Source organism: Ranitomeya imitator, chromosome 1, assembly GCF_032444005.1.
Source record: "Ranitomeya imitator isolate aRanImi1 chromosome 1, aRanImi1.pri, whole genome shotgun sequence".
Taxonomy (NCBI): Eukaryota; Metazoa; Chordata; class Amphibia; order Anura; family Dendrobatidae; genus Ranitomeya; species Ranitomeya imitator.
In genome coordinates, this window is record NC_091282.1 from 44,338,572 (window position 1) to 44,364,789 (window position 26,218).

Here is a 26,218-nt window from a genome sequence, read left to right on the forward strand (position 1 = left end):
CATAATATAATGTTAGTACTCCTTTTGTTTCATTGTAATACAAGAATATAACTACTATAATACCGCCCCTATGTACAAGAATATAATTACTATAATACTGCTCCCTATGTTCAAGAATATAACTACAATAATACTGCTCCCTATGTTCAAGAATATAATTACAATAATACTGTTCCCTATGTATAAGACTATAACTACTATAATACTGCTCCTATGTACAAGAATATAACTATTATAATAATGCTCCCTATGTACAAGAATATAACTACTATAATACTGCCCCTATGTACAAGAATATAACTACTATAATACTGCTCCTATGTACAAGAATATAACTACTATAATACTGCCCCTATGTACAAGAATATAACTACTATAATACTGCCCCTATGTACAAGAATATTACTACTTTAATACTGTTCTTATGTACAAGAATATAACTGCTAAAATACTACTCTCTATGTATAGGATTATAACTACTATAATACTGCCCCCATGTACAAGAATATAACTACTATAATACTGCCCCTATGTACAAGAATATAACTACTATAATACTGCTCCTATGTACAAGAATATAACTACTATAATACTGCTCCTATGTACAAGAATATAACTACTATAATACTGCCCCTATGTACAAGAATACAACTACTATAATACTGCCCCTATGTACAAGAATATTACTACTTTAATACTGTTCTTATGTACAAGAATATAACTGCTAAAATACTACTCTCTATGTATAGGATTATAACTACTATAATACTGCCCCCATGTACAAGAATATAACTACTATAATACTGCCCCTATGTACAAGAATATAACTACTATAATACTGCCCCTATGTACAAGAATATAACTACTATAATACTGCCCCTATGTACAAGAATATAACTACTATAATACTGCCCCTATGTACAAGAATATAACTACTATAATACTGCCCCTATGTACAAGAATATAACTACTATAATACTGCCCCTATGTACAAGAACATAACTACTATAATACTGCTCCTATGTATAAGACTATAACTACTATAATACTGCTCCTATGTACAAGAATATAACTACTATAAAACTGCTCCCTATGTATGAGACTATAACTACTATAATACTGCTCCCTATGTATAAGACTATAACTACTATATTACAGCCCCTATGTACAAGAATATAACTGCTATAATACTGCCCCTATATAAAAGAATATAACTGCTATAATACTGCCCCTATGTACAAGAATATAACTACTATTATACTGCCTCTATGTACAAGAATATAACTACTAAAATACTGCCCCCTACGTACAAGAATATAACTACTATAATACTGCCCCTATGTACAAGAATATAACAGCTATAATACTGCCTCTATGTACAAGAATATAACTACTATAATACTGCCCCCTATGTACAAGAATATAATTACTATAATACTGCCTCTATGTACAAGAATATAACTACTATAATACTGCTCCTGTGTATAAGAATATAACTACTATAATACTGCTCCTATGTACAAGAATATAACTACTATAATACTGCTCCTATGTACAAGAATTTAACTACTATAATACTGCCCCTATGTATAAGAATATATCTACTATAATACTGCTCCTATGTATAAGAATATATCTACTATAATACTGGTCCTATGTATAAGAATATAACTACTATAATACTGCTCCTATGTACAAGAATATAACTACTATAATACTGCCCCCTATGTCTCCAATATATAACTACTATAATACTGCTCCTATGTTCAAGAATATAACTACTATAATACTGCTCCTATGTACAAGAATATAACTACTATAATACTGCTCCTATATACAAGAATATAACTACTATAATACTGCCTCTATGTACAAGAATATAACTACTATAATACTGCTCCTATGTACAAGAATATAACGACTATAATACTGCTCCTATGTACAAGAATATAACTACTATAATACTGCCCCCTATGTACAAGAATATAACTACTATAATACTGCTCCTATGTTCAAGAATATAACTACTATAATACTGCTCCTATGTACAAGAATATAAATACTATAATACTGCTCCTATATACAAGAATATAACTACTTTAATACTGCCTCTATGTACAAGAATATAACTACTATAATACTGCTCCTATGTACAAGAATATAACGACTATAATACTGCCCCCTATGTACAAGAATATAACGACTATAATACTGCTCCTATGTACAAGAATATAACTACTATAATACTGCCCCCTATGTACAAGAATATAACTACTATAATACTGCTCCTATGTTCAAGAATATAACTACTATAATACTGCCCCTATGTACAAGAATATAACTACTATAATACTGCTCCTATATACAAGAATATAACTACTATAATACTGCTCCTATGTACAAGAATTGTTATGAAAGGCAATTCAGTACTACAATGGACATAGCGGTCAGAGCACATACAGTGATCTGACAATAACCCAAAATCATAGAACGAGCTCTGAGACGTGGGAACTCTGCAGACCGCAATCCCTAATCCTCTCCAAACAACACTAGAGCCAGCCGTGGATTACGCCTAACTCTGCCTATGCAACTCGGCACAGCCTGAGAAACTAACTAGCCTGAAGATAGAAAATAAGCCTACCTTGCCTCAGAGAAATACCCCAAAGGAAAAGGCAGCCCCCCACATATAATGACTGTGAGTTAAGATGAAAAGACAAACGTAGAGATGAAATAGATTCAGCAAAGTGAGGCCCAACTTTCTTAACAGATCGAGGATAGAAAAGGTAACTTTGCGGTCCACACAAAACCATAAAGAACACCACGCAAAGGGGGCAAAAAGACCCTCCGTACCGAACTAATGGCACGGAGGTACACCCTTTGCGTCCCAGAGCTTCCAGCAACAAATTAGACAAGCTGGACAGAAAAAATAGCAAACAAATAGCAAAGAAGAACTTAGCTATGCAGAGCAGCAGGCCACAGGAATGATCCAGGGAAAAGCAAGTCCAACACTGGAACATTGACAGGAAGCCAGGATGAAAGCATTAGGTGGAGTTAAGTAGAGAAGCACCTAACGACCTCACCAGATCACCTGAGGGAGGAAACTCAGAAGCCGCAGTACCACTTCCCTCCACCAACAGAAGCTCACAGAGAGAATCAGCCGAAGTACCACTTGTGACCACAGGAGGGAGCTCTGCCACAGAATTCACAACAAAGAATATAACGACTATAATACTGCTCCTATGTACAAGAATATAACTACTATAATACTGCCCCCTATGTACAAGAATATAACTACTTTAATACTGCTCCTATGTTCAAGAATATAACTACTATAATACTGCCCCTATGTACAAGAATATAACTACTATAATACTGCCCCTATGTACAAGAACATAACTACTATAATACTGCCCCTATGTATAAGACTATAACTACTATAATACTGCTCCTATGTACAAGAATATAACTACTATAATACTGCTCCCTATGTATAAGACTATAACTACTATAATACAGCCCCTATGTACAAGAATGTAACTGCTATAATACTGCCCCTATATAAAAGAATATAACTGCTATAATACTGCCCCTATGTACAAGAATATAACTACTATTATACTGCCTCTATGTACAAGAATATAACTACTAAAATACTGCCCCCTACGTACAAGAATATAACTACTATAATACTACCCCTATGTACAAGAATATAACTGCTATAATACTGCCTCTATGTACAAGAATATAACTACTAAAATACTGCCCCCTACGTACAAGAATATAACTACTATAATACTGCCCCTATGTACAAGAATATAACAGCTATAATACTGCCTCTATGTACAAGAATATAGCTACTATAATACTGCCCCCTATGTACAAGAATATAACTACTATAATACTGCCTCTATGTATAAGAATATAACTACTATAATACTGCTCCTGTGTATAAGAATATAACTACTATAATACTGCTCCAATGTACAAGAATATAACTACTATAATGCTGCTCCTATGTACAAGAATTTAACTACTATAATACTGCCCCTATGTATAAGAATATATCTACTATAATACTGCTCCTATGTATAAGAATATATCTACTATAATACTGCTCCTATGTACAAGAATATAACTACTATAATACTGCTCCTATGTACAAGAATATAACTACTATAATATTGCCCCCTATGTCTCCAATATATAACTACTATAATACTGCTCCTATGTTCAAGAATATAACTACTATAATACTGCCCCTATGTAAAAGAATATAACTACTATAATACTGCCCCCTATGTACAAGAATATAACTACTATAATACTGCTCCTTTGTTCAAGAATATAACTACTATAATACTGCCCCTATGTACAAGAATATAACTACTATAATACTGCTCCTATATACAAGAATATAACTACTATAATACTGCCTCTATGTACAAGAATATAACTACTATAATACTGCTCCTATGTACAGTGGGGCAAAAAAGTATTTAGTCAGTCAGCAATAGTGCAAGTTCCACCACTTAAAAAGATGAGAGGCGTCTGTAATTTACATCATAGGTAGACCTCAACTATGGGAGACAAACTGAGAAAAAAAAATCCAGAAAATCACATTGTCTGTTTTTTTTAACATTTTATTTGCATATTATGGTGGAAAATAAGTATTTGGTCAGAAACAAAATTTCATCTCAATACTTTGTAATATATCCTTTGTTGGCAATGACAGAGGTCAAACGTTTTCTGTAAGTCTTCACAAGGTTGCCACACACTGTTGTTGGTATGTTGGCCCATTCCTCCATGCAGATCTCCTCTAGAGCAGTGATGTTTTTGGCTTTTCACTTGGCAACACGGACTTTCAACTCCCTCCAAAGGTTTTCTATAGGGTTGAGATCTGGAGACTGGCTAGGCCACTCCAGGACCTTGAAATGCTTCTTACGAAGCCACTCCTTCGTTGCCCTGGTGGTGTGCTTTGGATCATTGTCATGTTGAAAGACCCAGCCACGTTTGATCTTCAATGCCCTTGCTGATGGAAGGAGGTTTGCACTCAAAATCTCACGATACATGGCCCCATTCATTCTTTCATGTACCCGGATCAGTCGTCCTGGCCCCTTTGCAGAGAAACAGCCCCAAAGCATGATGTTTCCACCACCATGCTTTACAGTAGGTATGGTGTTTGATGGATGCAACTCAGTATTCTTTTTCCTCCAAACACGACAAGTTGTGTTTCTACCAAACAGTTCCAGTTTGGTTTCATCAGACCATAGGACATTCTCCCAAAACTCCTCTGGATCATCCAAATGCTCTCCAGCAAACTTCAGATGGGCCCAGACATGTACTGGCTTAAGCAGTAGGACACATCTGGCACTGCAGGATCTGAGTCCATGGTGGCGTAGTGTGTTACTTATGGTAGGCCTTGTTACATTGGTCCCAGCTCTCTGCAGTTCATTCTCTTGGTTTCCCCGCATGGTTCTGGGATTTTTGCTCACCGTTCTTGTGATCATTCTGACCCCACGGGGTGGGATTTTGCGTGGAGCCCCAGATCGAGGGAGATTATCAGTGGTCTTGTATGTCTTCCATTTTCTAATTATTGATCCCACTGTTGATTTCTTCACTCCAAGCTGGTTGGCTATTGCAGATTCAGTCTTCCCAGCCTGGTGCAGGGCTACAATTTTGTTTCTGGTGTCCTTTGACAGCTCTTTGGTCTTCACCATAGTGGAGTTTGGAGTCAGACTGTTTGAGGGTGTGCACAGGTGTCTTTTTATACTGATAACAAGTTTAAACAGGTGCCATTACTACAGGTAATGAGTGGAGGAAAGAGGAGACTCTTAAAGAAGAAGTTACAGGTCTGTGAGAGCCAGAAATCTTGATTGTTTGTTTCTGACCAAATACTTATTTTCCACCATAATATGCAAAAAAAATGATAAAAAAACAGACAATGTGATTTTCTGGATTTTTTTTTCTCAGTTTGTCTCCCATAGTTGAGGTCTACCTATGATGTAAATTACAGACGCCTCTCATCTTTTTAAGTGGTGGAACTTGCACTATTGCTGACTGACTAAATACTTTTTTGCCCCACTGTACAAGAATATAACGACTATAATACTGCTCCTATGTACAAGAATATAACTACTATAATACTGCCCCCTATGTACAAGAATATAACTACTATAATACTGCTCCTATGTTCAAGAATATAACTACTATAATACTGCCCCTATGTACAAGAATATAACTACTATAATACTGCCCCCTATGTACAAGAATATAACTACTATAATACTGCCCCTATGTACAAGAATATAACTACTATAATACTGCCCCTATGTACAAGAATATAACTACTATAATACTGCCCCTATGTACAAGAATATTACTACTTTAATACTGCTCCTATGTACAAGAATATAACGACTATAATACTGCTCTTATGTACAAGAATATAACTACTATAATACTGCCCCCTATGTACAAGAATATAACTACTATAATACTGCTCCTATGTTCAAGAATATAACTACTATAATACTGCCCCCATGTACAAGAATATAACTACTATAATACTGCCCCTATGTACAAGAATATAACTACTATAATACTGCCCCTATGTACAAGAATAATAACTACTATAATACTGCCCCTATGTACAAGAATAATAACTACTATAATACTGCCCCTATGTACAAGAATATAACTACTATAATACTGCCCCTATGTACAAGAATATAACTACTATAATACTGCCCCTATGTACAAGAATATAACCACTATAATACTGCCCCTATGTATAAGACTATAACTACTATAATACTGCTCCTATGTACAAGAATATAACTACTATAAAACTGCTTCCTATGTATGAGACTATAACTACTATAATACTGCTCCCTATGTATAAGACTATAACTACTATAATACAGCCCCTATGTACAAGAATATAACTGCTATAATACTGCCCCTATATAAAAGAATATAACTGCTATAATACTGCCCCTATGTACAAGAATATAACTACTATTATACTGCCTCTATGTACAAGAATATAACTACTAAAATACTGCCCCCTACGTACAAGAATATAACTACTATAATACTGCCCCTATGTACAAGAATATAACTACTATAATACTGCTCCTATGTTCAAGAATATAACTACTATAATACTGCCCCTATGTACAAGAATATAACTACTATAATACTGCTCCTATGTACAAGAATATAACTACTATAATACTGCCCCTATGTACAAGAATATAACTACTATAATACTGCTCCTATGTACAAGAATATAACTACTATAATACTGCTTCTATGTATAAGAATATATCTACTATAATACTGCTCCTATGTATAAGAATATATCTACTATAATACTGCTCCTATGTATAAGAATATATCTACTATAATACTGCTCCTATGTTCAAGAATATAACTACTATAATACTGCCCCTATGTACAAGAATGTAACTACTGTAATACTGCTCCTATATACAAGAATATAACTACTATAATACTGCCCCCTATGTACAAGAATATAACTACTATAATACTGCTCCTATGTTCAAGAATATAACTACTATAATACTGCCCCTATGTACAAGAATATAACTACTATAATACTGCCCCCTATGTACAAGAATATAACTACTATAATACTGCCCCTATGTACAAGAATATAATTACTATAATACTGCTCCTATGTACAAGAATACAACTACTATAATACTGCTCCTATGTACAAGAATATAACTACTATAATAGTGTCCCCTATATACAGGAATACAACTACTATAATACCGCTCCTATGTACAAGAATATAACTACTATAATACTGCTCCTATGTACAAGAATATAACTAGTATAATACTGTCCCCTATATACAGGAATACAACTACTATAATACTGCTCCTATGTACAAGAATATAACTACTATAATACTGCCACTATGTACAAGAATATAACTACTATAATACTGTCCCCTATATTATACAGGAATATAACTACTATAATACTGATGCTATGTGAAAAATCTTAACGTTTCTGAACGCTTATGTTGTTTCTGCCTTTATTTGTAGGTTTACGCACCATCAGCGAGCACTGCCGACTACAATAGGGATTCACCAGGTTATCCATCCTCAAAGCCAGCTTCCAGCACTTTTCCTAGTTCATTCTTCATGCAAGGTAAACATAGCATTGTACATGAATATATCACTCATGATGTAGCGTGCAAGAAAGCCGACAGACATTAAGCATGACGTGCGATATGGTGCGTGATAGTTTGCTTTTTTGTGCTGTCCCTAAAATCTTGTCTGTAGCTTTCAGTGTATGTAGTGAACTCAGGAACTAAGTGCACTGCACCCAGGGAAGGTGCTGGCTGTGTAATACTGCTGGCACCTATCACAAACTGCACGTATCGAAACTAGCTCAGATCACAGCTGTTTCGGCATTGTCTGACAGTAATATTTAAGTGGCTAATTCCTAGTGGGGTAAACGTTTTGGACTCCAATTTTCCCGTTTCTTGCATGGCACTATCATGTGGTTCTGACGGGCTGCTATCGCAAACGGGAACTTACTGAAGTGCCCCTTCAGTGCCATCTTGATTGTAGTCCATGATTTTTTTAAGTATTGTATAAACCATCAAATAATTGCAGGTACAAGGTTTAAAAAACAAAGAAAAGTAAAAAAAAAAAAAGTAAAATATATATACACTGCTCAAAAAAATAAAGGGAACACTTAAATAACAGAATATAACTCCAAGGAAATCAAACTTCTGTGAAATCAAACTGTCCACTTAGGAAGCAACACTGACTGACAATCAATTTCACATGCTGTTGTGCAAATGGAATAGAAAACAGATGGAAATTATTGGCAATTATCAAGACACCCTCAATAAAGGAGTGGTTCTGCAGGTGGGGACCACAGACCACATCTCAGTACCAATGCTTTCTGGCTGATGTTTTGGTCACTTTTGAATGTTGGTTGTGCTTTCACACTCGTGGTAGCATGAGACGGACTCTACAGCCCACACAAGTGGTTCAGGTAGTGCAGCTCATCCAGGATGGCACATCAATGCGAGCTGTGGCAAGAAGGTTTGCTGTGTCTGTCAGCGTAGTGTCCAGAGGCTGGAGGCGCCACCAGGAGACAGGCCAATACACCAGGAGATGTGCAGGGGGATGTGGGAGGGCAACAACCCAGCAGCAGGACCGCTACCTCAGTCTTTGTGCAAGGAGGAACAGGTAGAGCACTGCCAGAGCCCTGCAAAATGACCTCCAGCAGGCCACAAATGTGCATGTGTCTGCACAAACGGTTAGAAACCAACTCCATGAGGAGGGTCTGAATGCCCGACGTCCACAGATGGGGGTTGTGCTTACAGCCCAACACCGTGCAGGGCGCTTGGCATTTCCACAGAAAACCGGGATTGGCAAATTCGCCACTGGCGCCCTGTGCTCTTCACAGATGAAAGCAGGTTCACACTGAGCACATGTGACAGTCGTGACAGAGTCTGGAGACGCCATGGTGAACAATCTGCTGCCTGCGACATCATTCAGAATGACCGGTTTGGCAGTTGGTCAGTAATGGTGTAGGTGGGCATTTCTTTGGAGGGCCACACAGCCCTCCATGTGCTTGCCAGAGGTAGCCTGACTGCCATTAGGTACCAAGATGAGATCCTCAGACCCCTTGTGAGACCATATGCTGGTGCCGTTGGCCCTGGGTTCCTCCTGATGCAGGACAATGCCAGACCTCATGTGACTGGAGTGTGTCTGCAGTTCCTGCAAGATGGAGGCATTGAAGCTTTGAACTGGCCCTCCATTCCCCAGACTTGAATCCAATTGATCACATCTGGGACATCATGTCTCGCACTATCCACCAACGTCACATTGCACCACAGACTGTCCAGGAGTTGGCAGATGCTTTAGTCCAGGTCTGGGAGGAGATCAATCAGGAGACCATCCGCCGCCTCATCAGGAGCATGCCCAGGCGGTGTAGGGAGGTCATACAGGCACGTGGAGGCCACACACACTTCTGAGCATCATTTCCTTGTCTTGAGGCATTTCCACTGAAGTTGGATCAGTCTGTAACTTCATATTCCACTTTGATTTTGAGCATCATTCCAACTCCAGACCTCCATGGGACATTAGTTTTGATTTACGTCGATAATTTTTAGGTTTTATTGTTCTCAACACATTCCACTACGTAATGAATAAAGATTTGCAACTGGAATATTTCATTCAGTAATATCTAGAATGTGGTATTGTAGTGGTCCCTTTATTTTTTTGAAAAAATATAACAATGTAAGAATATTCAGTGTCTCCGCATCTGTAAAATCTATCAAAATAATTTTTCTTAGCCTATACGGAAAATGCCATAATGAATAGAAAAATTGAGTTGCCATAATTGTTGGTTTTTTTTTTACAACACCTTTCCTAAAAAATGCGATAAAAAGCGATCAAAATATAGTATGGACTCCAAAATGGTACCATTAATAATAACAGCTCCGCTCCTTTAAAAAAAATGCTCATTCTTTACACAGCTCCAGCAACAGGAAAATAAAAAAAGTTAGGTGTCTAGGAAAATGCCAGCCCAAGTCAAATTTTTATTTTTTCAAAAGTCTAGAATTTTTTTAAGTCACTATAATAATAATATAAAAAAAACTATTCAAGTTTAGCATCGCTGTAATCGTAGTTACCTAAAGCACTGCCAGGTAATTTTTACGACACTATGGATGCCGTATAGAACAAAACCTAAAAAAAAAAAAATGATGAAATTGCAGTTTTCCCACCATTTCATCCTACTTGGAATTTTTTTTCCCATTTTTCAGTACATTATATGGCATAATTCAAAACTACAACTCGTCTCTTAATAAACCGCATCCTCGTATGTCTGTGTTGACACAAAACCAGTTATGGTTCTCGGAAGAAGAGGATGGAAAAAAATGAAATTGAAAAATGAAAATTGTCTGCGCCCTTAAGGGGTTGATGCAGGAGTCCGACATGCAAAAATTGTTGCCCTAAGGGAGCCCAAAACCCTGTCTGCCATACAGGATGGCATCGGTATAGTCATAAGCAATGGTAGTGGGTTGCCCCTTACTGATTTTGTTTTGGGGCCTCTGGTGTCAGGCTGTAATGACGGCCATATTGGTTGTCACCCAGCTTTTTAAAGACCAGAGATAATGAAAGTTTAAGCCTGACAGTAGAGGAGGACTCAGTGATATTCAGTTGTATTTTTGGATGCCCCTCTTGTGTATTCAAGGCAGCCATAGACCTGTAGTGTTGTGTATACAGTGCATCTGTTTTCTTTCTCTTGTTCTTCATTGTTACATTGTTTCCTTCTGATGGCTGTGGTCACATATTGTGCATTACTCCTTCTTTAGAAGTGTTTTTTCTTATTGTTGCTTGTCGTTTTTCTTAGATGGTCACCATAGCAGTGACCCTTGGAGTTCGAATGGGATGAACCAAGCTGGGTACGGAGGGATGTTGGGCAACTCGTCTCATATTCCGCAGTCAAGCAGTTACTGCAACTTGCATCCACATGACCGTTTGGTAAGAGCATTTTATCATATCAGACCCTTTTCTTCATAAAGAGATGTTCCAGAAACCATCAAGTGTCTTAAAACAATGTATAAGTCACCACTTACCCAATTTAGTTATGTTGATTTTGAAGCTGCCATTCACCATGCTTTACACTACAGCACTGCTTATACAGATTGACAGCTGTAAAATCACAGAAGCCCAACACAAGCTCATATCAATTCATATGATCGGCGAGATATGGTAATAACAGAAAGATCAGGTTTCAAATCATCTACAGCAAAGAGATTTTCATACAGTAACTTAGAGAAGGAGATAGATAGATAGATAGATAGATAGATAGATAGATAGATAGATAGATAGATAGATAGATAGATAGATAGATAAATAGATAATATATATACAGTGGGGGAGATAAGTATTTGATCCCTTGCTGATTTTATACGTTTGCCCACTGACAAAGACATGAACAGTCTATAATTTTAAGGGTAGGTTAATTTTAACACTGAGAGATAGAATATCAAAAATAAAATCCAGAAAATCACATTGTATAAATTATATACATTTATTTGCATTTTGCAGTTAGAAATAAGTGTTTGATCCCCTACCAATCATTAAGAGTTCTGACTCCTACAGACCAGTTAGACGCTCCTAATCAACTCGTTACCTGCATTAAAGACAGATGTCTTACATAGTCACCTTTATAAAAGACTCCTGTCCACAGACTCAATTCATCAGTCAGATTCTAAACTCTACAACATGGACAAGACCAAAAAGCTTTATAAGGATGTCAGGAACAAGATCATAGACCTGCACCAAGCTGGAATGGGCTACAAAACCATAACGCCATATGCACACGTTGAGGATTCCATTGCGGAATTTTCCACAGGGGATTTGCAAAATCCACAGTGAAAAACCGCTGCGGTTTTTACTGCGGATTTACCGCAGTTTTTTAATGCGGATTCTGCTGCGGTTTTCCATCTGCAGTTTTCTATTGGAGCAGATGGCAAACCGCTGCGGATTCTGCACAAAGAATTGACATGCTGTGGAAAATAAACCGCTGCATTTCCGCGCGTTTTTTCCCCGCAGCATGTGCACAGCGGTTTTTGTTTTCCATAGATTAACATGGTACTGTACACCACATGGAAAACTGCTGCGTCAAAAATGCTGCGGATCCACAGTAAAAACCGCAATGTGTGCACATAGCCTAAGTAAGATCTGGGTGAGAAGGAGACAACTGTGGGTGCAACAGAAAGAAAATAGATGAAATACAGAATGACTGTCAATCGATATCGTTCTGGGGCACCATGCAAAAATCTCACCTCCTGAGGTATCCTTGATCATGAGGAAGGTGAGAGATCAGCCTAAAACTACACTCGCCATGTTTGGAGGAGGAAAAATGCTGTCTATAACCCAAAGAACACAATCCCCACTGTCAAGCATGGAGGTGGAAACATAATGTTTTGGGGGTGTTTCTGCATTAAGAGCACAGGACTACTTCACCGCATCAATGGGAGTATGAATGGAGCCATGTACTGTAAAATCCTGAGTGACAACCTCCCTCCCTCCGCCAGGACATTAAAAATAGGTCATGGCTGGGTCTTCCAGAAAGACAATGATCCAAAACATACAGCCAAGGCAGCAAAGGAGTGGCTCAAAAAGAAGCACATTAACGTCATGGAGTGCGTTATGATCAGGTGGCCTTGGAGCAGCATGAAGTAACCTTCGCTGGAGCAGTGGTAACTTTACTGACCGCAAACCCTGATCCTATCATTGCAACTAGAAGTAGCCGTGGGGTGTGCCTAACCAGACCTAGACACCTCGACACAGCCTAAGGACTAAATATCCCTAAAGATGGAAATAGGAAAACTCTCTTGCCTCAGAGTAGATCCCCAAAGGATAGATAGCCCCCCACAAATATTGACTGTGAGTAGGAGAAGAAAAGACACACGCAGACAGAAAACAGGGATAAGCAAAGGAGGCCACTTCTACCTAGATAGGAAAGCAAAGTACAGGATACCATGCGGTCAGCATAAAACACTACAAAATATCCACAGCAGAAAAATACAAAAACTCCACCACCTAACTAAAGATGTGGAGAGTATATCTGCGACTCCAGCGAGTCCAACTAGACTGAGAAAAACATCAGGCACAGTCTAGCAGGAACAAAATAGAAACAAGATAAGCACAGAAAATAAACACACAGCAGTATGTCAAAAAAAATGAAGCAAACACTTAGCTGAATTGGCAGCAATCAGGAGAGGCCAGGCAGAGGACCAACGCTTCCAAAGGAACATTGACTACTGGCAAGGACTAATGAGTCCTGCACAGCTAAATACCCCAGTCAGAATTGCAATTAGCAGAAACACCTGTCCAAGACTGCTGCTCAGGAATAATTGCATTACCATCAACAACTACCGGAGGGAGCCCAAGAGCAGAATTCACAACAGGAGTGGCCTAGCCAGTCTCCAGACCTTAATCCCATATAAAACTTATGGATGGAGTTGTAGCTCCTAGTTGCTAAGCGACAGCCTCAAAATGTTACTGATTTAGAGATGATCTGCAAAGAGGAGTGGCCCAAAATTCCTCCTGACATGTGCGCAAACCTCATCATCAACTACAAAAAACATCTGACTGCTGTGCTTGCCAACAAGGGTTTTGCCACCAATTATTAAGTCTTGTTTGCCAGAGGGATCAAATACTTATTTCTCACTGCAAAATGCTAATAAATTGATATCATTTATACAATGCGATTTTCTGGATTTTATTTTTGATATTCTATCTCTCAATATTAAAATTAACCTCCCCTTAAAATTATAGACTGTTCACTGCTTTGTCAGTGGGTAGACGTACAAAATCAGCAAGGGACCAAATACTTATTTCCCCCACTGGAGATCGTTGATAGATAATTATAGATAGAAGGATGGATAGATAGATAAGAAGCAGCACTTTCATCTCCAAAAATGTGCAAAATTGATGTTTTCTTACAAGCCTATGTAAACGGTGCTTCGGCAAAGATCTGTGCGCAAGTATTATTGTAAAATTGTTTACATGGGTTTGGAATAAAACATAATAAAAATCTGCAACGTTCACTTTGATTTAGTGATCCGGTGGTCCGGGGACCATGGTGTTTGTCCCTGCACTTTACTGGATTGGTGCTGCTTCCCATTTATTATCTAGATAGACAGATATAAGAGCTCAGCCATTAGATCAGGTTCAGATGCCACCACGTTTTCCGGCACACCTCTGACATCCTCGGCACCCGCTCCAGTGTTCTGGATAAATCCGCCAGGTGAGCGGTACAGATCCCTGCCGGCAATCTGAAGAGTAACCGAGAGTGAATGCTTCTATTCCCTGAAAGGCAGTAGAGCCAAATTAAATGGTCTTCTAAAACTGTTAAATCCACAAGATGTACGGCAGGGGAGTACAAACATAGATTTTAGATTTTACAGTAAAGACTTTTGGATTAGCAAACCACAAACGAAGTGATTTACATGGAATTACATCCATAAACTTGAAGAGAGAAGCAAAGCCTACATTTTCTTTCTTCTTTACCGCAGTCACAAGGATAAACGACTCCCAAATCACCAGGAAGTTTTCACTGTGCGTGTCAAGGCACTCAGCCTACAAATTAATTAAGAACTAGCAAGATCAGAGCTTAAAGGGGTTGTCCACCATTGAGAACCTCTTTAATTAAGCCGCTCCCCTGTGGCATCCAATAAAACCAAAGTGCGTTCTTGAACCACCAAGATGCCGGGGGTCTACTAAGGCAATAGCTCATCATAGCAATGGCTCCAGCTAATAGAGTTGTGTCCCAATGCCGAGACATTCCCACTGTGGACAAATCCTTTCGACTAGTGTTTCCCAAACTCCAGTCCTCACGGCCCCCCCACACGTCATGTTTTCTGGATTTCCTTAGTATTGCACAGGTGTGAGAATTCCTGATGGCTTGATGATACTTCCATCACCTGTGCAATACTAAAGAAAGCCTGAAACATGACCTGTTGGGGCTGTGAGGGCTGGAGTGTGGGCAGCACTGCTTTAGACAGTGCCAGAATCGTAATATTAGATTGTGTCAAAGAATACTTCTATACAGTGCCCAAATGGTAGTGCCAGGTAGTGCCAAATCACAGTGCTATACAGTGCCCAAATGGTAGTGCCACGTAGTGCCAAATCACAGTGCTATACAGTGCCCAAATGGTAGTGCCAGGTAGTGCCAAATAACAGTGCTATACAGTGCCCAAATGGTAGTGCCACGTAGTGCCAAATCCCAGCGCTATACAGTGCCCAAATGGTAGTGCCAGGTAGTGCCAAATCACAGTGCTATACAGTGCCAAAATGGTAGTGCCAGGTAGTGCCCAATCACAGTGCTATACAGTTCCCAAATGGTAGTGCCAGGTAGTGCCAAATCACAGTGCTATACAGTGCCCAAATGGTAGTGCCAGGTAGTGCCAAATCACAGTGCTATACAGTGCCCAAATGGTAGTGCCAGGTAGTGCCAAATCACAGTGCTATACAGTGCCCAAATGGTAGTGCCAGGTAGTGCCAAATCACAGTGCTATACAGTGCCCAAATGGTAGTGCCAAATCACAGTGCTATACAGTGCCCAAATGGTAGTGACAGGTAGTGCCAAATCACAGTGCTATACAGTTCCCAAATGGTAGTGCCACGTAGAGCCAAATCACAGTGCTATACAGTGCCCAAATGGTAGTGCCAGGTAGTGCCAAATCACAGTGCTATACAGTGCCCAAATGGTAGTGCCAGGTAGTGCCAAATCCCAGTGCTATACAGTGCCCAAATAGTAGTGCCACGTAGAGCCAAATCACAGTGCTATACAGTGCCCAAATGGTAGTGCCAGGTAGTGCCAAATCACAGTGCTATACAGTGCCCAAATGGTAGTGCCAGGTAGTGCCAAATCCCAGTGCTATACAGTGCCCAAATAGTAGTGCCACGTAGAGCCAAATCACACTGCTATACAGTGCCCAAATGGTAGTGCCAGGTAGTGCCAAATCCCAGCGCTATACGGTGCCCAAATGGTAGTGCCAGGTAGTGCCAAATCACAGTGCTATACAGTGCCAAAATGGTAGTGCCACGTAGTGCCAAATCACAGTGCTATACAGTGCCCAAATGGTAGTGCCACGTAGAGCCAAATCACAGTGCTATACAGTGCCAAAATGGTAGTGCCACGTAGTGCCAAATCCCAGCGCTATACAGTGCCCAAATGGTAGTGCCAGGTAGTGCCAAATCACAGTGCTATACAGTGCCCAAATGGTAGTGCCACGTAGTGCCAAATCACAGTGCTATACAGTGCCCAAATGGTAGTGCCAGGTAGTGCCAAATCACAGTACTATACAGTGCCCTAATGGTAGTGCAAGGTAGTGCCAAATCCCAGTGCTATACAGTGCCCAAATGGTAGTACCACGTAGTGCCAAATCACAGTGCTATACAGTGCCCAAATGGTAATGTCAGGTAGCGCAAATCACAGTGCTATACAGTGCCCAAATGGTTGTGCCATGTAGTGCCAAATCACAGTGCTATACAGTGCCCAAATGGTAGTGCCAGGTAGTGCCAAATCACAGTGCTATACAGTGCCCAAATGGTAGTGCCATGTAGTGCCAAATCACAGTGCTATACAGTGCCCAAATGGTAGTGCCATGTAGTGCCAAATCATAGTGCTATACAGTGCCTAAATGGTAATGTCAGGTAGCGCAAATCACAGTGCTATGCAGTGCCCAAATGGTAGTGCCATGTAGTGCCAAATCACAGTGCTATACAGTGCCTAAATGGTAATGTCAGGTAGTGCTTTATAGTGCCCAAATAATTACAGCAGGTAGTGTCCAATTACAGTACCATACAGCACCCAAATAATAGCGTCGGTCAGTGTGTAACCACAGTGCTATACAGTGCCCAAATAGCAATATATCTTTATCACTACAAACAAGGTCATTCACACAAGGTCATACTCCTGCTCTCTGCCCTGACTGTAGTCTTCCTGTTTGCTGGCTGTTTCTCCTTCCTCTGATCCTTATGATGCTAAGGCTAAAATAAATCAGGATAGGACCTGGAAATCCGAATCCATTGAACTTCTTCACCCAGTGCGGACACTTGAATCTGGATGGCCCCTTGACTCTTGCATCATTTTTTGTCAAAAAGTTGCAAATTATATCTATGAGGAGCCCCCCTCCCTCCATACCTGCTGGAATGCCACAGTCAAGTCTTGCAAAGTTGGTTGGCAACCTCAAGGAGAGCAGTTACGGTGGTTGGCTGTTTAGTGGAGGATTCAAGGACTTGGTTACCCAGGAGAGAGTTTTTGAAACCCTCTAGGTCTTCTTTAAATGGCTTTACACATGTCTGAGATGTTTGATGAGCGAGATTACATATTAGCTAAAATAACAGATAGCCCAGGGTTGAGAAGAAAAGACATAATGAAGGAAACTAAATGCCGAGAAAGAAACTTCCGCAGATCAGATGGCAGAATGAGAACATAAAAGATGTGTCATGTGTCTGTAACGTGCTCCGTCATTGGGTGTGCATTGTAGCAAGAATTGCTGAATCGCGTCCTTCTTTGTCATCCTTACAGAGCTATCCATCACACTCCTCAACAGACATCAATTCTAGTCTTCCTCCAATGTCCACGTTTCACCGGAGCAGCACCAATCACTATAACGCCTCCTCCTGCACGCCGCCGGCCAATGGAACAGATAGTATAATGTGTAAGTGTTCTCCTCCTTCTATCAGAACTTCCTAAAACATCAACATTTCCATTACCCAGACAAGCTGTCAAGTTCTTGACAAAGACTTGTTCATAGTTATTGTTTGACACATTTCTTAAAGGGTTTGTCTGCTTTGAAAAACTTTTTGTTGCGTAAAAACATGATACCATTCTGAATTATTAGAAGGTTCTATCTGTTCCGGATCCACATCTCTTGGCCAGACTGAAGAGCGGATATGAAGAGTGTCTCTCTTCTCGGAGGACCTTACTTGTCCTTCATTACACATGGGTAATGTGTAATACTTTGTTCCTCCTGTGGTGGTGCTGCAGGGAAATGAAATACTTGCCGCCAGGTTTCATCACAGATTACAGATAGTCACAGCAGTAGGATCCTTTATTGGCTGGGGACTTTTCTAACCAGCAGAGAGTGTCCAAAGAGAATTACTTTTGTAAGTTGAATTCTAGCTATTTAAAAAAAAAAAAAAAAGACTTTGTATAGTGACTCTGTATAGTTTGGTTTATGTAGTAGATGAATATGGGTTCAATTAATTTATTTTTTAGGCTGGATTCATTTTTAAACTTCTGTGAACAGCTAAGTTTTTTCTCATTGGTTTCTGATAGTTATTTCTTTGAATGCTTGGTGAGATAGGGACATAGTACTATCTGTGCCTACATTACATTGAGAGACATGAAAGTAGTATTATCTATACCTGTAAAGTTACATGGAGAAACAGGAAAGCAGTACTATCTGTACTTCTATTGTTACATGGAGAAAGAGGAAAGCAATACTATATGTACCTCTAAAGTTACATGGAGAAACAGGAAAGCAGTACTATCTGTACTTCTATTGTTACATGGAGAAAGAGGAAAGCAATACTATATGTACCTCTAAAGTTACATGGAGAAACAGGAAAGCAGTACTATCTGTACTTCTATTGTTACATGGAGAAAGAGGAAAGCAATACTATATGTACCTCTAAAATTTAATGGAGAAACAGGAAAGCAGTACTATCTGTAACTCTCTCATTACATAAAGAGACAGTAAAATACTACTATCTGTACCTATATTATCCCATAGTACTACCTGACTGTCTCTTTATCTGTACCTATATTATTACATAGAGAGACAGTAAAATAGTACTATATGTACCTATATGATTACATAGAGAGACAGTAAAGTACTACTATCTGTACCTATATTATCACATAGTACTGCCTGACTGTCTCTCTATCTGTACCTATATTATTACATAGAGAGACAGTAAGGTAGTACTATCTATCTATATTATTACATAGAGAGACAGTAAAGTAGTACTATATGTACTTATATTATTACATAGAGAGACAGTAAGGTAGTACTGAATGTACCTATATTATCACATAGTACTGCCTGACTGTCTCTCTATCTGTACCTATATTATTACATAGAGAGACAGTAAGGTAGTACTATCTATCTATATTATTACATAGAGAGACAGTAAAGTAGTACTATATGTACTTATATTATTACATAGAGAGACAGTAAGGTAGTACTATCTGTACCTATATTATTACATAGAGAGACAGTAAAGTAGCACTATCTGTACCTATATGGTTACATAGAGAGACAGTAAGGTAGTACTATATGTACTTATATGATTACATAGAGAGACAGTAAAGTACTACTATCTGTACTTATATTATTACATAGAGAGACAGTAAGGTAGTACTATCTGTACCTATATTATTACATAGAGAGACAGTAAGGTAGTACTATATGTTCTTATATGATTACATAGAGAGACAGTAAAGTACTACTATCTGTACCTATATTATTACATAGAGAGACAGTAAGGTAGTACTATATGTTCTTATATGATTACATAGAGAGACAGTAAAGTACTACTATCTGTACCTATATTATTACATAGAGAGACAGTAAAGTAGTACTATATGTACCTATATTATTACATGGAGAAAGAACAAGGCAGTAGTTTCCGTATTTATTTTTTTACATTGAGAGACAGGAACGTAGTACAATCTGTACCTATTTCCTTAAATGGCGAGACAAGATGGCAGTACTGTCTGTGCCCATATAGTTACATAGCAGATAGGAACTTAGTACATCATTCCTGATGAAACTGCACTTGGGAGCAGAATAGCGCTTAAGGTTTTGTTTCCCTATATTTCTTGACCCTCCTCATTCTCTTGGTATTTGGTATTTTCATACACGCATTGTTGTTTTTTTTATCTCTATTTATCATGCATACTGCTTTTTATATTGATTTGTTTTACTCGTTTTACTGTTTCACTATTATCCATTTTGTATCTTTATTAAATGAGAATTTGACATTTAGTTGAGGGTTTTTCTGCATTGTTTATGGGTAGGTTATACAGGTTACCTACTTTAACCACACAGGTGGTTTCTTTGTGTGTGTTCTTATTGCGTGTCTTATTTTGTATTTTGTTTAGCAAATTAATTTGTTATATACATGTTTGATTGTATTTGTGAGTGTTCTCAGCTTTCATTGTATGGGATTTTTTTTTAATTTTGCGTAGTAGAAGGAATATAGCACTATCTGTAGCTATCTTGTATCCTTATATGGAGAGGCAGGAAGATAGTACTATCTGTACCTATTTCATTACATGGAGAGACAAGAAAGCATTAATATCTGTGCCTACATTGTTACATAGAAATGGGAAGCTAGTACTATCGGTACCTATATCATTACATAGAAAGACAAAAAGGTAGTGCTGTCTATACCTACATCTCTATATGGATAGATGGGAAGGTAGTATTATCTGTATCCCACCTATACATCAACAATGGAGAGAAAAGAAATCAGTATTTATATTAACCTATATCAAAAGGAGCAACTTCATAAATTACAGTACATTGAAGGATAGGGAGGTAGTACCACTCGTCCCTAGGGATATAGTATTATCTGTAGCTATTTCATTACATGAGACAAGAAAGAAGTACTATCTGTGCCTATATTATTACATAGAGATTGGAACTTAGCACTATATGTGACTAAATAGTTACAGGAAGAGGGAGGAAAGTAGTACTATCTGTGCCTATATCATTACACAGAAAGACAATAAGGAAGCAATATCTGTGCCTATAACTTTAAATGGAAATACAGGAAGAGAAACAATACTTTAAAATATAATGAGAGATAGGAAAGTGGTACTCTTCTGCACCTTCATAAATTGCAGTACGTTGAAGGACAGGGAGGTAGTGCAACTTCTATCTACGTTGTCTATAAAAAAAAATACAGGGATACAGTACTATCTGTAGCTACTTCATTACATGGAGAGACAATAAATAAGTACTATCTATGCCTATACTGTTACATAGAGGTTGGAACTTAGAACTATATGTAGCTAAATAGTTACATGGAGAGGAAGGAAAGTAGCACTGTCTGTGCCTATATAATTACACAGAAAGACAATAAGGTAGCACTATCTGTGCCTATATCATTACACAGAAAGACAATAAGGTAGCACTATCTGTGCCTACATCTTTAAACGGAAATACAGGAAGAAAAACAATACTTTATAATATAATGAGAGATCGGAAGGTAGTACTCTTCTGCACCTTCATAAATTACAGTACCTTGAATGACCGATAGTACTACTTGTATCAACATCTTTTATATAAAAATACAGGGATGTGGTACTATCTGTGCCTAAATATTTTACATAGAGTATAAGGGTGGAAGTATTATCCGTAGCTACATTGATACATGGAAAGACAGGTGCAACTATTTCTGCCTACATTATTATAGAGGGAAACAGAGAGGCAATGCTGTCTGTCCCCACATCATTATGGGGAGACAGTACTACCTGTGCGTATATATTGTATGGGGACAAAACACCCAGCTGGAGGCAGGGGCAAGTTTTGAGTGGTGCTGTGATAATGATGTTGGCAGATATGCAACAGATACAGATTTATTTGTGTGCAGAAGGAGTTTACACTATTCTGACAGTAGATGGCGATGTTGTTACTGTAATATACTTAGTTGAATGTAATGCATATACTTGTGGACTTTGGTTTCACTTTTTCTCTGGTAAAAGGTCCTTCCGACTTCCTGTTATGCTGTATTAAGAAGCTGATGCATGTACCTTATGTTCTGTGTGGATAAAAGTTGAATTACCCCATATAATCTACTCTCACAAGTTTCTTCTGCGACCAAACTATGCAACAAATAAGACATGAGGTGTCGTTATATGCAAACAATGCAGAATTAAAGGATCAAGTGATCCCTACCTAATGTCTATTCAGACTGTAAACAGTTCTGAGAGAGTCTGTCCTGTGGCAATAAGGTAATTGTGGGTGTCTGTACCACAGAGGAAGCCCTCGTGATGGTTATATATCTGTAGAGAGAGGAGTCCTCCTACTCCAGGTTGTTCTCATTTCCACATTAATTGGTGTCGTGAGTGACCTTGTGATGCTTTGTGATGGCGTCAGGCAGCTGCTGAAAAGGGGCCTCATTTTTATCTTTCTAGGTTACACTTAAAAATGCTTTGCGTTGCTTTTTAGTTATTATAATAACATAGATCAACATTCACATTTTGCAGCATTGGCATTGTCGTGAAAGGAGGTGATAGGCTGCTTCATTGCCAAGCTGAATCTCCATTTTCAATGTATCTGTGTTCACCATTTTTACCATCTGCATATTAATTATGCAAGCGCGACATCGAATTCTTCAAACTTTCTTTCTTCACATATGAAGTAACCTCACAAGCCTCCAACTGTGAAAACATATTTAGAATTGGACCGTGAGGCCGCTTCCATGCATCTGTTGTAATTGATAACAAATCTCACACTGTTTGCATTCACTTTATATCTGGAGCCGTTCCGTGCGGAAATCAGTGGTCCTTCTCCATACAGAGACGCTACAAAGGGCCTCTCCACTGTCTCTTCTCTCTTCTGTCCTCCGCTCTGGTCAGCGCTGGTTTCACCTCCTGGTTCTGGGAGAACAGCAGCTGAGAGGCTCGATGGAAACCGAGCTTGTCTGGGCTTAGAAGCCATAACTCCGAAGTGCGGACTGAGGCTCCGACTGCTCCTCCATACAAATATTACACCGATAATACTCTATATTGGGTCTGTCTTTGTACTTTCCTTCTTTTTCTTTCTTTCTTTCTTTCTTCTTCCTTTCTTTTCCTTCTTTTTCCTCCTTTTCCTCTAATTTAGCTTTCTTTTCTTTCTTACGCTCCTTGTCTTTTTAGCCCTTTCTTTTTTGTTACCCTTACTTTGCTTCATTCCCTTCTTCCGTCATTCTCTCAATCTGTAATGATGGTGCAAACCTGTGAGACACACCGCAACTAACATCACTTAAGTCATCCATTTATTTATAAGTAATATAATGTATGTACATAGTGATTAGTGAGTGCAGCTCTGGGGTATAATACAGGATGTAAATCAGGGTCAGTACAGGATCAGTAATGTAATGTATGTATGTACATAGTGACTGCACAAACAGAACAGTGAGTGCAGCTCTGGAGTACAATACAAGATGTAATTCAGGGTCAGTACAGGATCAGTAATGTAATCTATGTACACAGTGACTGCACCAGCAGAATAGTGAGTGCAGCTCTGGAGTATAACACAGGAAGTAACTCAGGATCAGTTCAGGATCAGTAATGCAATGTATGTACACAGTGACTGCATCAGCAGAATAGTGAGTGCAGCTCTGGAGTATAACACAGGAAGTAACTCGGGATCAGTTCAGGATCAGTAATGCAATGTATGTACACAGTGACTGCACCAGCAGAATAGTGAGTGCAGCTCTGGAGTATAACACAGGAAGTAACTCAGGATCAGTTCAGGATCAGTAATGTAATCTATGTACACAGTGACTGCACCAGCAGAATAGTGAGTGCAGCTCTGGAGTATAATACAGGATGTAACTCAGGATCAGTAATGTAATGTATGTATACAGTGACTGCACCAGTAGAATAGTGAGTGCAGCTCTGGAGTATAATACAGGATGTAACTAAGGATCAGTAATGTAATGTATGTACACAGTGACTGCACCAGCAGAATAGTGAGTGCAGCTCTGGAGTATAATACAGGATGTAACTAAGGATCAGTAATGTAATGTATGTACACAGTGACTGCACCAGCAGAATAGTGAGTGCAGCTCTGGAGTATAATACAGGATGTAACTCAGGATCAGTAATGTAATGTATGTACACAGTGACGGCACCAGCAGAATAGTGAGTGCAGCTCTGGGGTATAATACAGGATGTAACTCAGGATCAGTAATGTAATGTATGTACACAGTGACTGCACCAGCAGAATAGTGAGTGCAGCTCTGGAGTATAATACAGGATGTAACTCAGGATCAGTAATGTAATGTATGTATACAGTGACTGCACCAGTAGAATAGTGAGTGCAGCTCTGGAGTATAATACAGGATGTAACTAAGGATCAGTAATGTAATGTATGTACACAGTGACTGCACCAGCAGAATAGTGAGTGCAGCTCTGGAGTATAATACAGGATGTAACTAAGGATCAGTAATGTAATGTATGTACACAGTGACTGCACCAGCAGAATAGTGAGTGCAGCTCTGGAGTATAATACAGGATGTAACTCAGGATCAGTAATGTAATGTATGTATACAGTGACTGCACCAGCAGAATAGTGAGTGCAGCTCTGGGGTATAATACAGGATGTAACTCAGGATCAGTAATGTAATGTATGTACACAGTGACTGCACCAGCAGAATAGTGAGTGCAGTTCTGGGGTATAATACAGGATGTAACTCGGGGTCCAACGTAAGTAATGTATGTACAAAGTTACTCAATGGTATATGAAGATTACATTTAGCTATAATATAATATTACTGGAAGCATAAAAGGAAAATTAGGTTGTTCTCCGCTGCCGTGAGAGAATGGAGTATGCCAATCCAGTAGTAAGGGATGTATCAGTCACCGACGTGTTTCGAAGCATACAACTTCTTCATCAGGACACCCACAATCAGGATACAAACAACCTGGGCAGATATAAATTGACAAGACATTTGAAAAAAGGCTTGTGAAAGAAAGAATAGAATGGTGGTCAGGAGGATCGCCGAGTGACATTTAACCCAATGTCGACAGTTAGAAATCACATGTCACAAGACAAGCATTGTAAAGAAATCATCATAAATAATAAATCAATATAGTGTGAAATGTACTGAATAATTATTGTCCGAACAGATTGTGTTGAAGTGGAAATAAAACATAAGAAACAAAATGAATCGGATGCATGAAATCGAACCCAGCTTTGCATGCTGTTTCCTGGTAACAGAGAGTGTGCTTCTCCGTGTAAGCCACGCTTCTAATCAGGATTTTGGTTTTCTCAAAGCGGTGCTCGGGCAGGTGCTAAAATAAGTGCTAATATATGTATTATTATTATTAATATTTATTTATATAGCACCATTGATTCCATGTTGCAGTACATGAGAAGGGGTTACATACAAGTTACAGATATCACATACAGTAAGCAAACTAACAATGACGGACTGATACAGAGGGGCGAGGACCCTGCCCTTGTGGGCTTACATTCTACAGGTGGTGGGGAAGGAGACAGTAGGTTGAGGGTTGCAGGAGCTCCGGTGTTGGTGAGGAGGTAGCTTCGGTAGTGATGAGGAGGCAGTAGGGTCAGTGCAGGCTGTAGGCTTTCCTGAAGAGGTGGGTTTTCAGGTTCCGTCTCAAGGATCCAAACGTGGTTGCTAGTCGGACGTGTTGGGGCAAAGAATTCCAGAGGATGGGGGATATTCGGGAGAAGTCTTGGAGGTGGTTGGATGAGGAGCGAATAAGTGTGGAGGAGAGAATGAGGTCTTGGGAGGACCGGAGATCACGTGAGGGAAGATATCGGGAGATAAGTTCAGAGATATATGGAGGAGACAGGTTGTGGATGGCTTTGTAGGTCAGTATTAGTAATTTGAACTGGATACGCTGAGGGAATGGGAGCCAGTGAAGAGATTTGCAGAGGGGGGAA

At 39.0% G+C, this 26,218-nt stretch overlaps 1 protein-coding gene across 11 annotated transcripts in view; it reads left to right on the forward strand.

The window, feature by feature from the left end:
- TCF4 (transcription factor 4) overlaps positions 1-26,218 on the forward strand; it is a 581,252-nt gene that overhangs the window by 481,309 nt on the left and 73,725 nt on the right. For all 11 annotated transcript variants that reach the window (XM_069746012.1, XM_069746015.1, XM_069746018.1 and 8 more), the window contains 3 exons: positions 8,079-8,184; positions 11,413-11,543; positions 18,112-18,244. In XM_069746012.1, the coding sequence (XP_069602113.1) occupies positions 8,079-8,184; positions 11,413-11,543; positions 18,112-18,244 (370 nt within the window). The remainder of the gene's footprint in view (positions 1-8,078; positions 8,185-11,412; positions 11,544-18,111; positions 18,245-26,218) is intronic.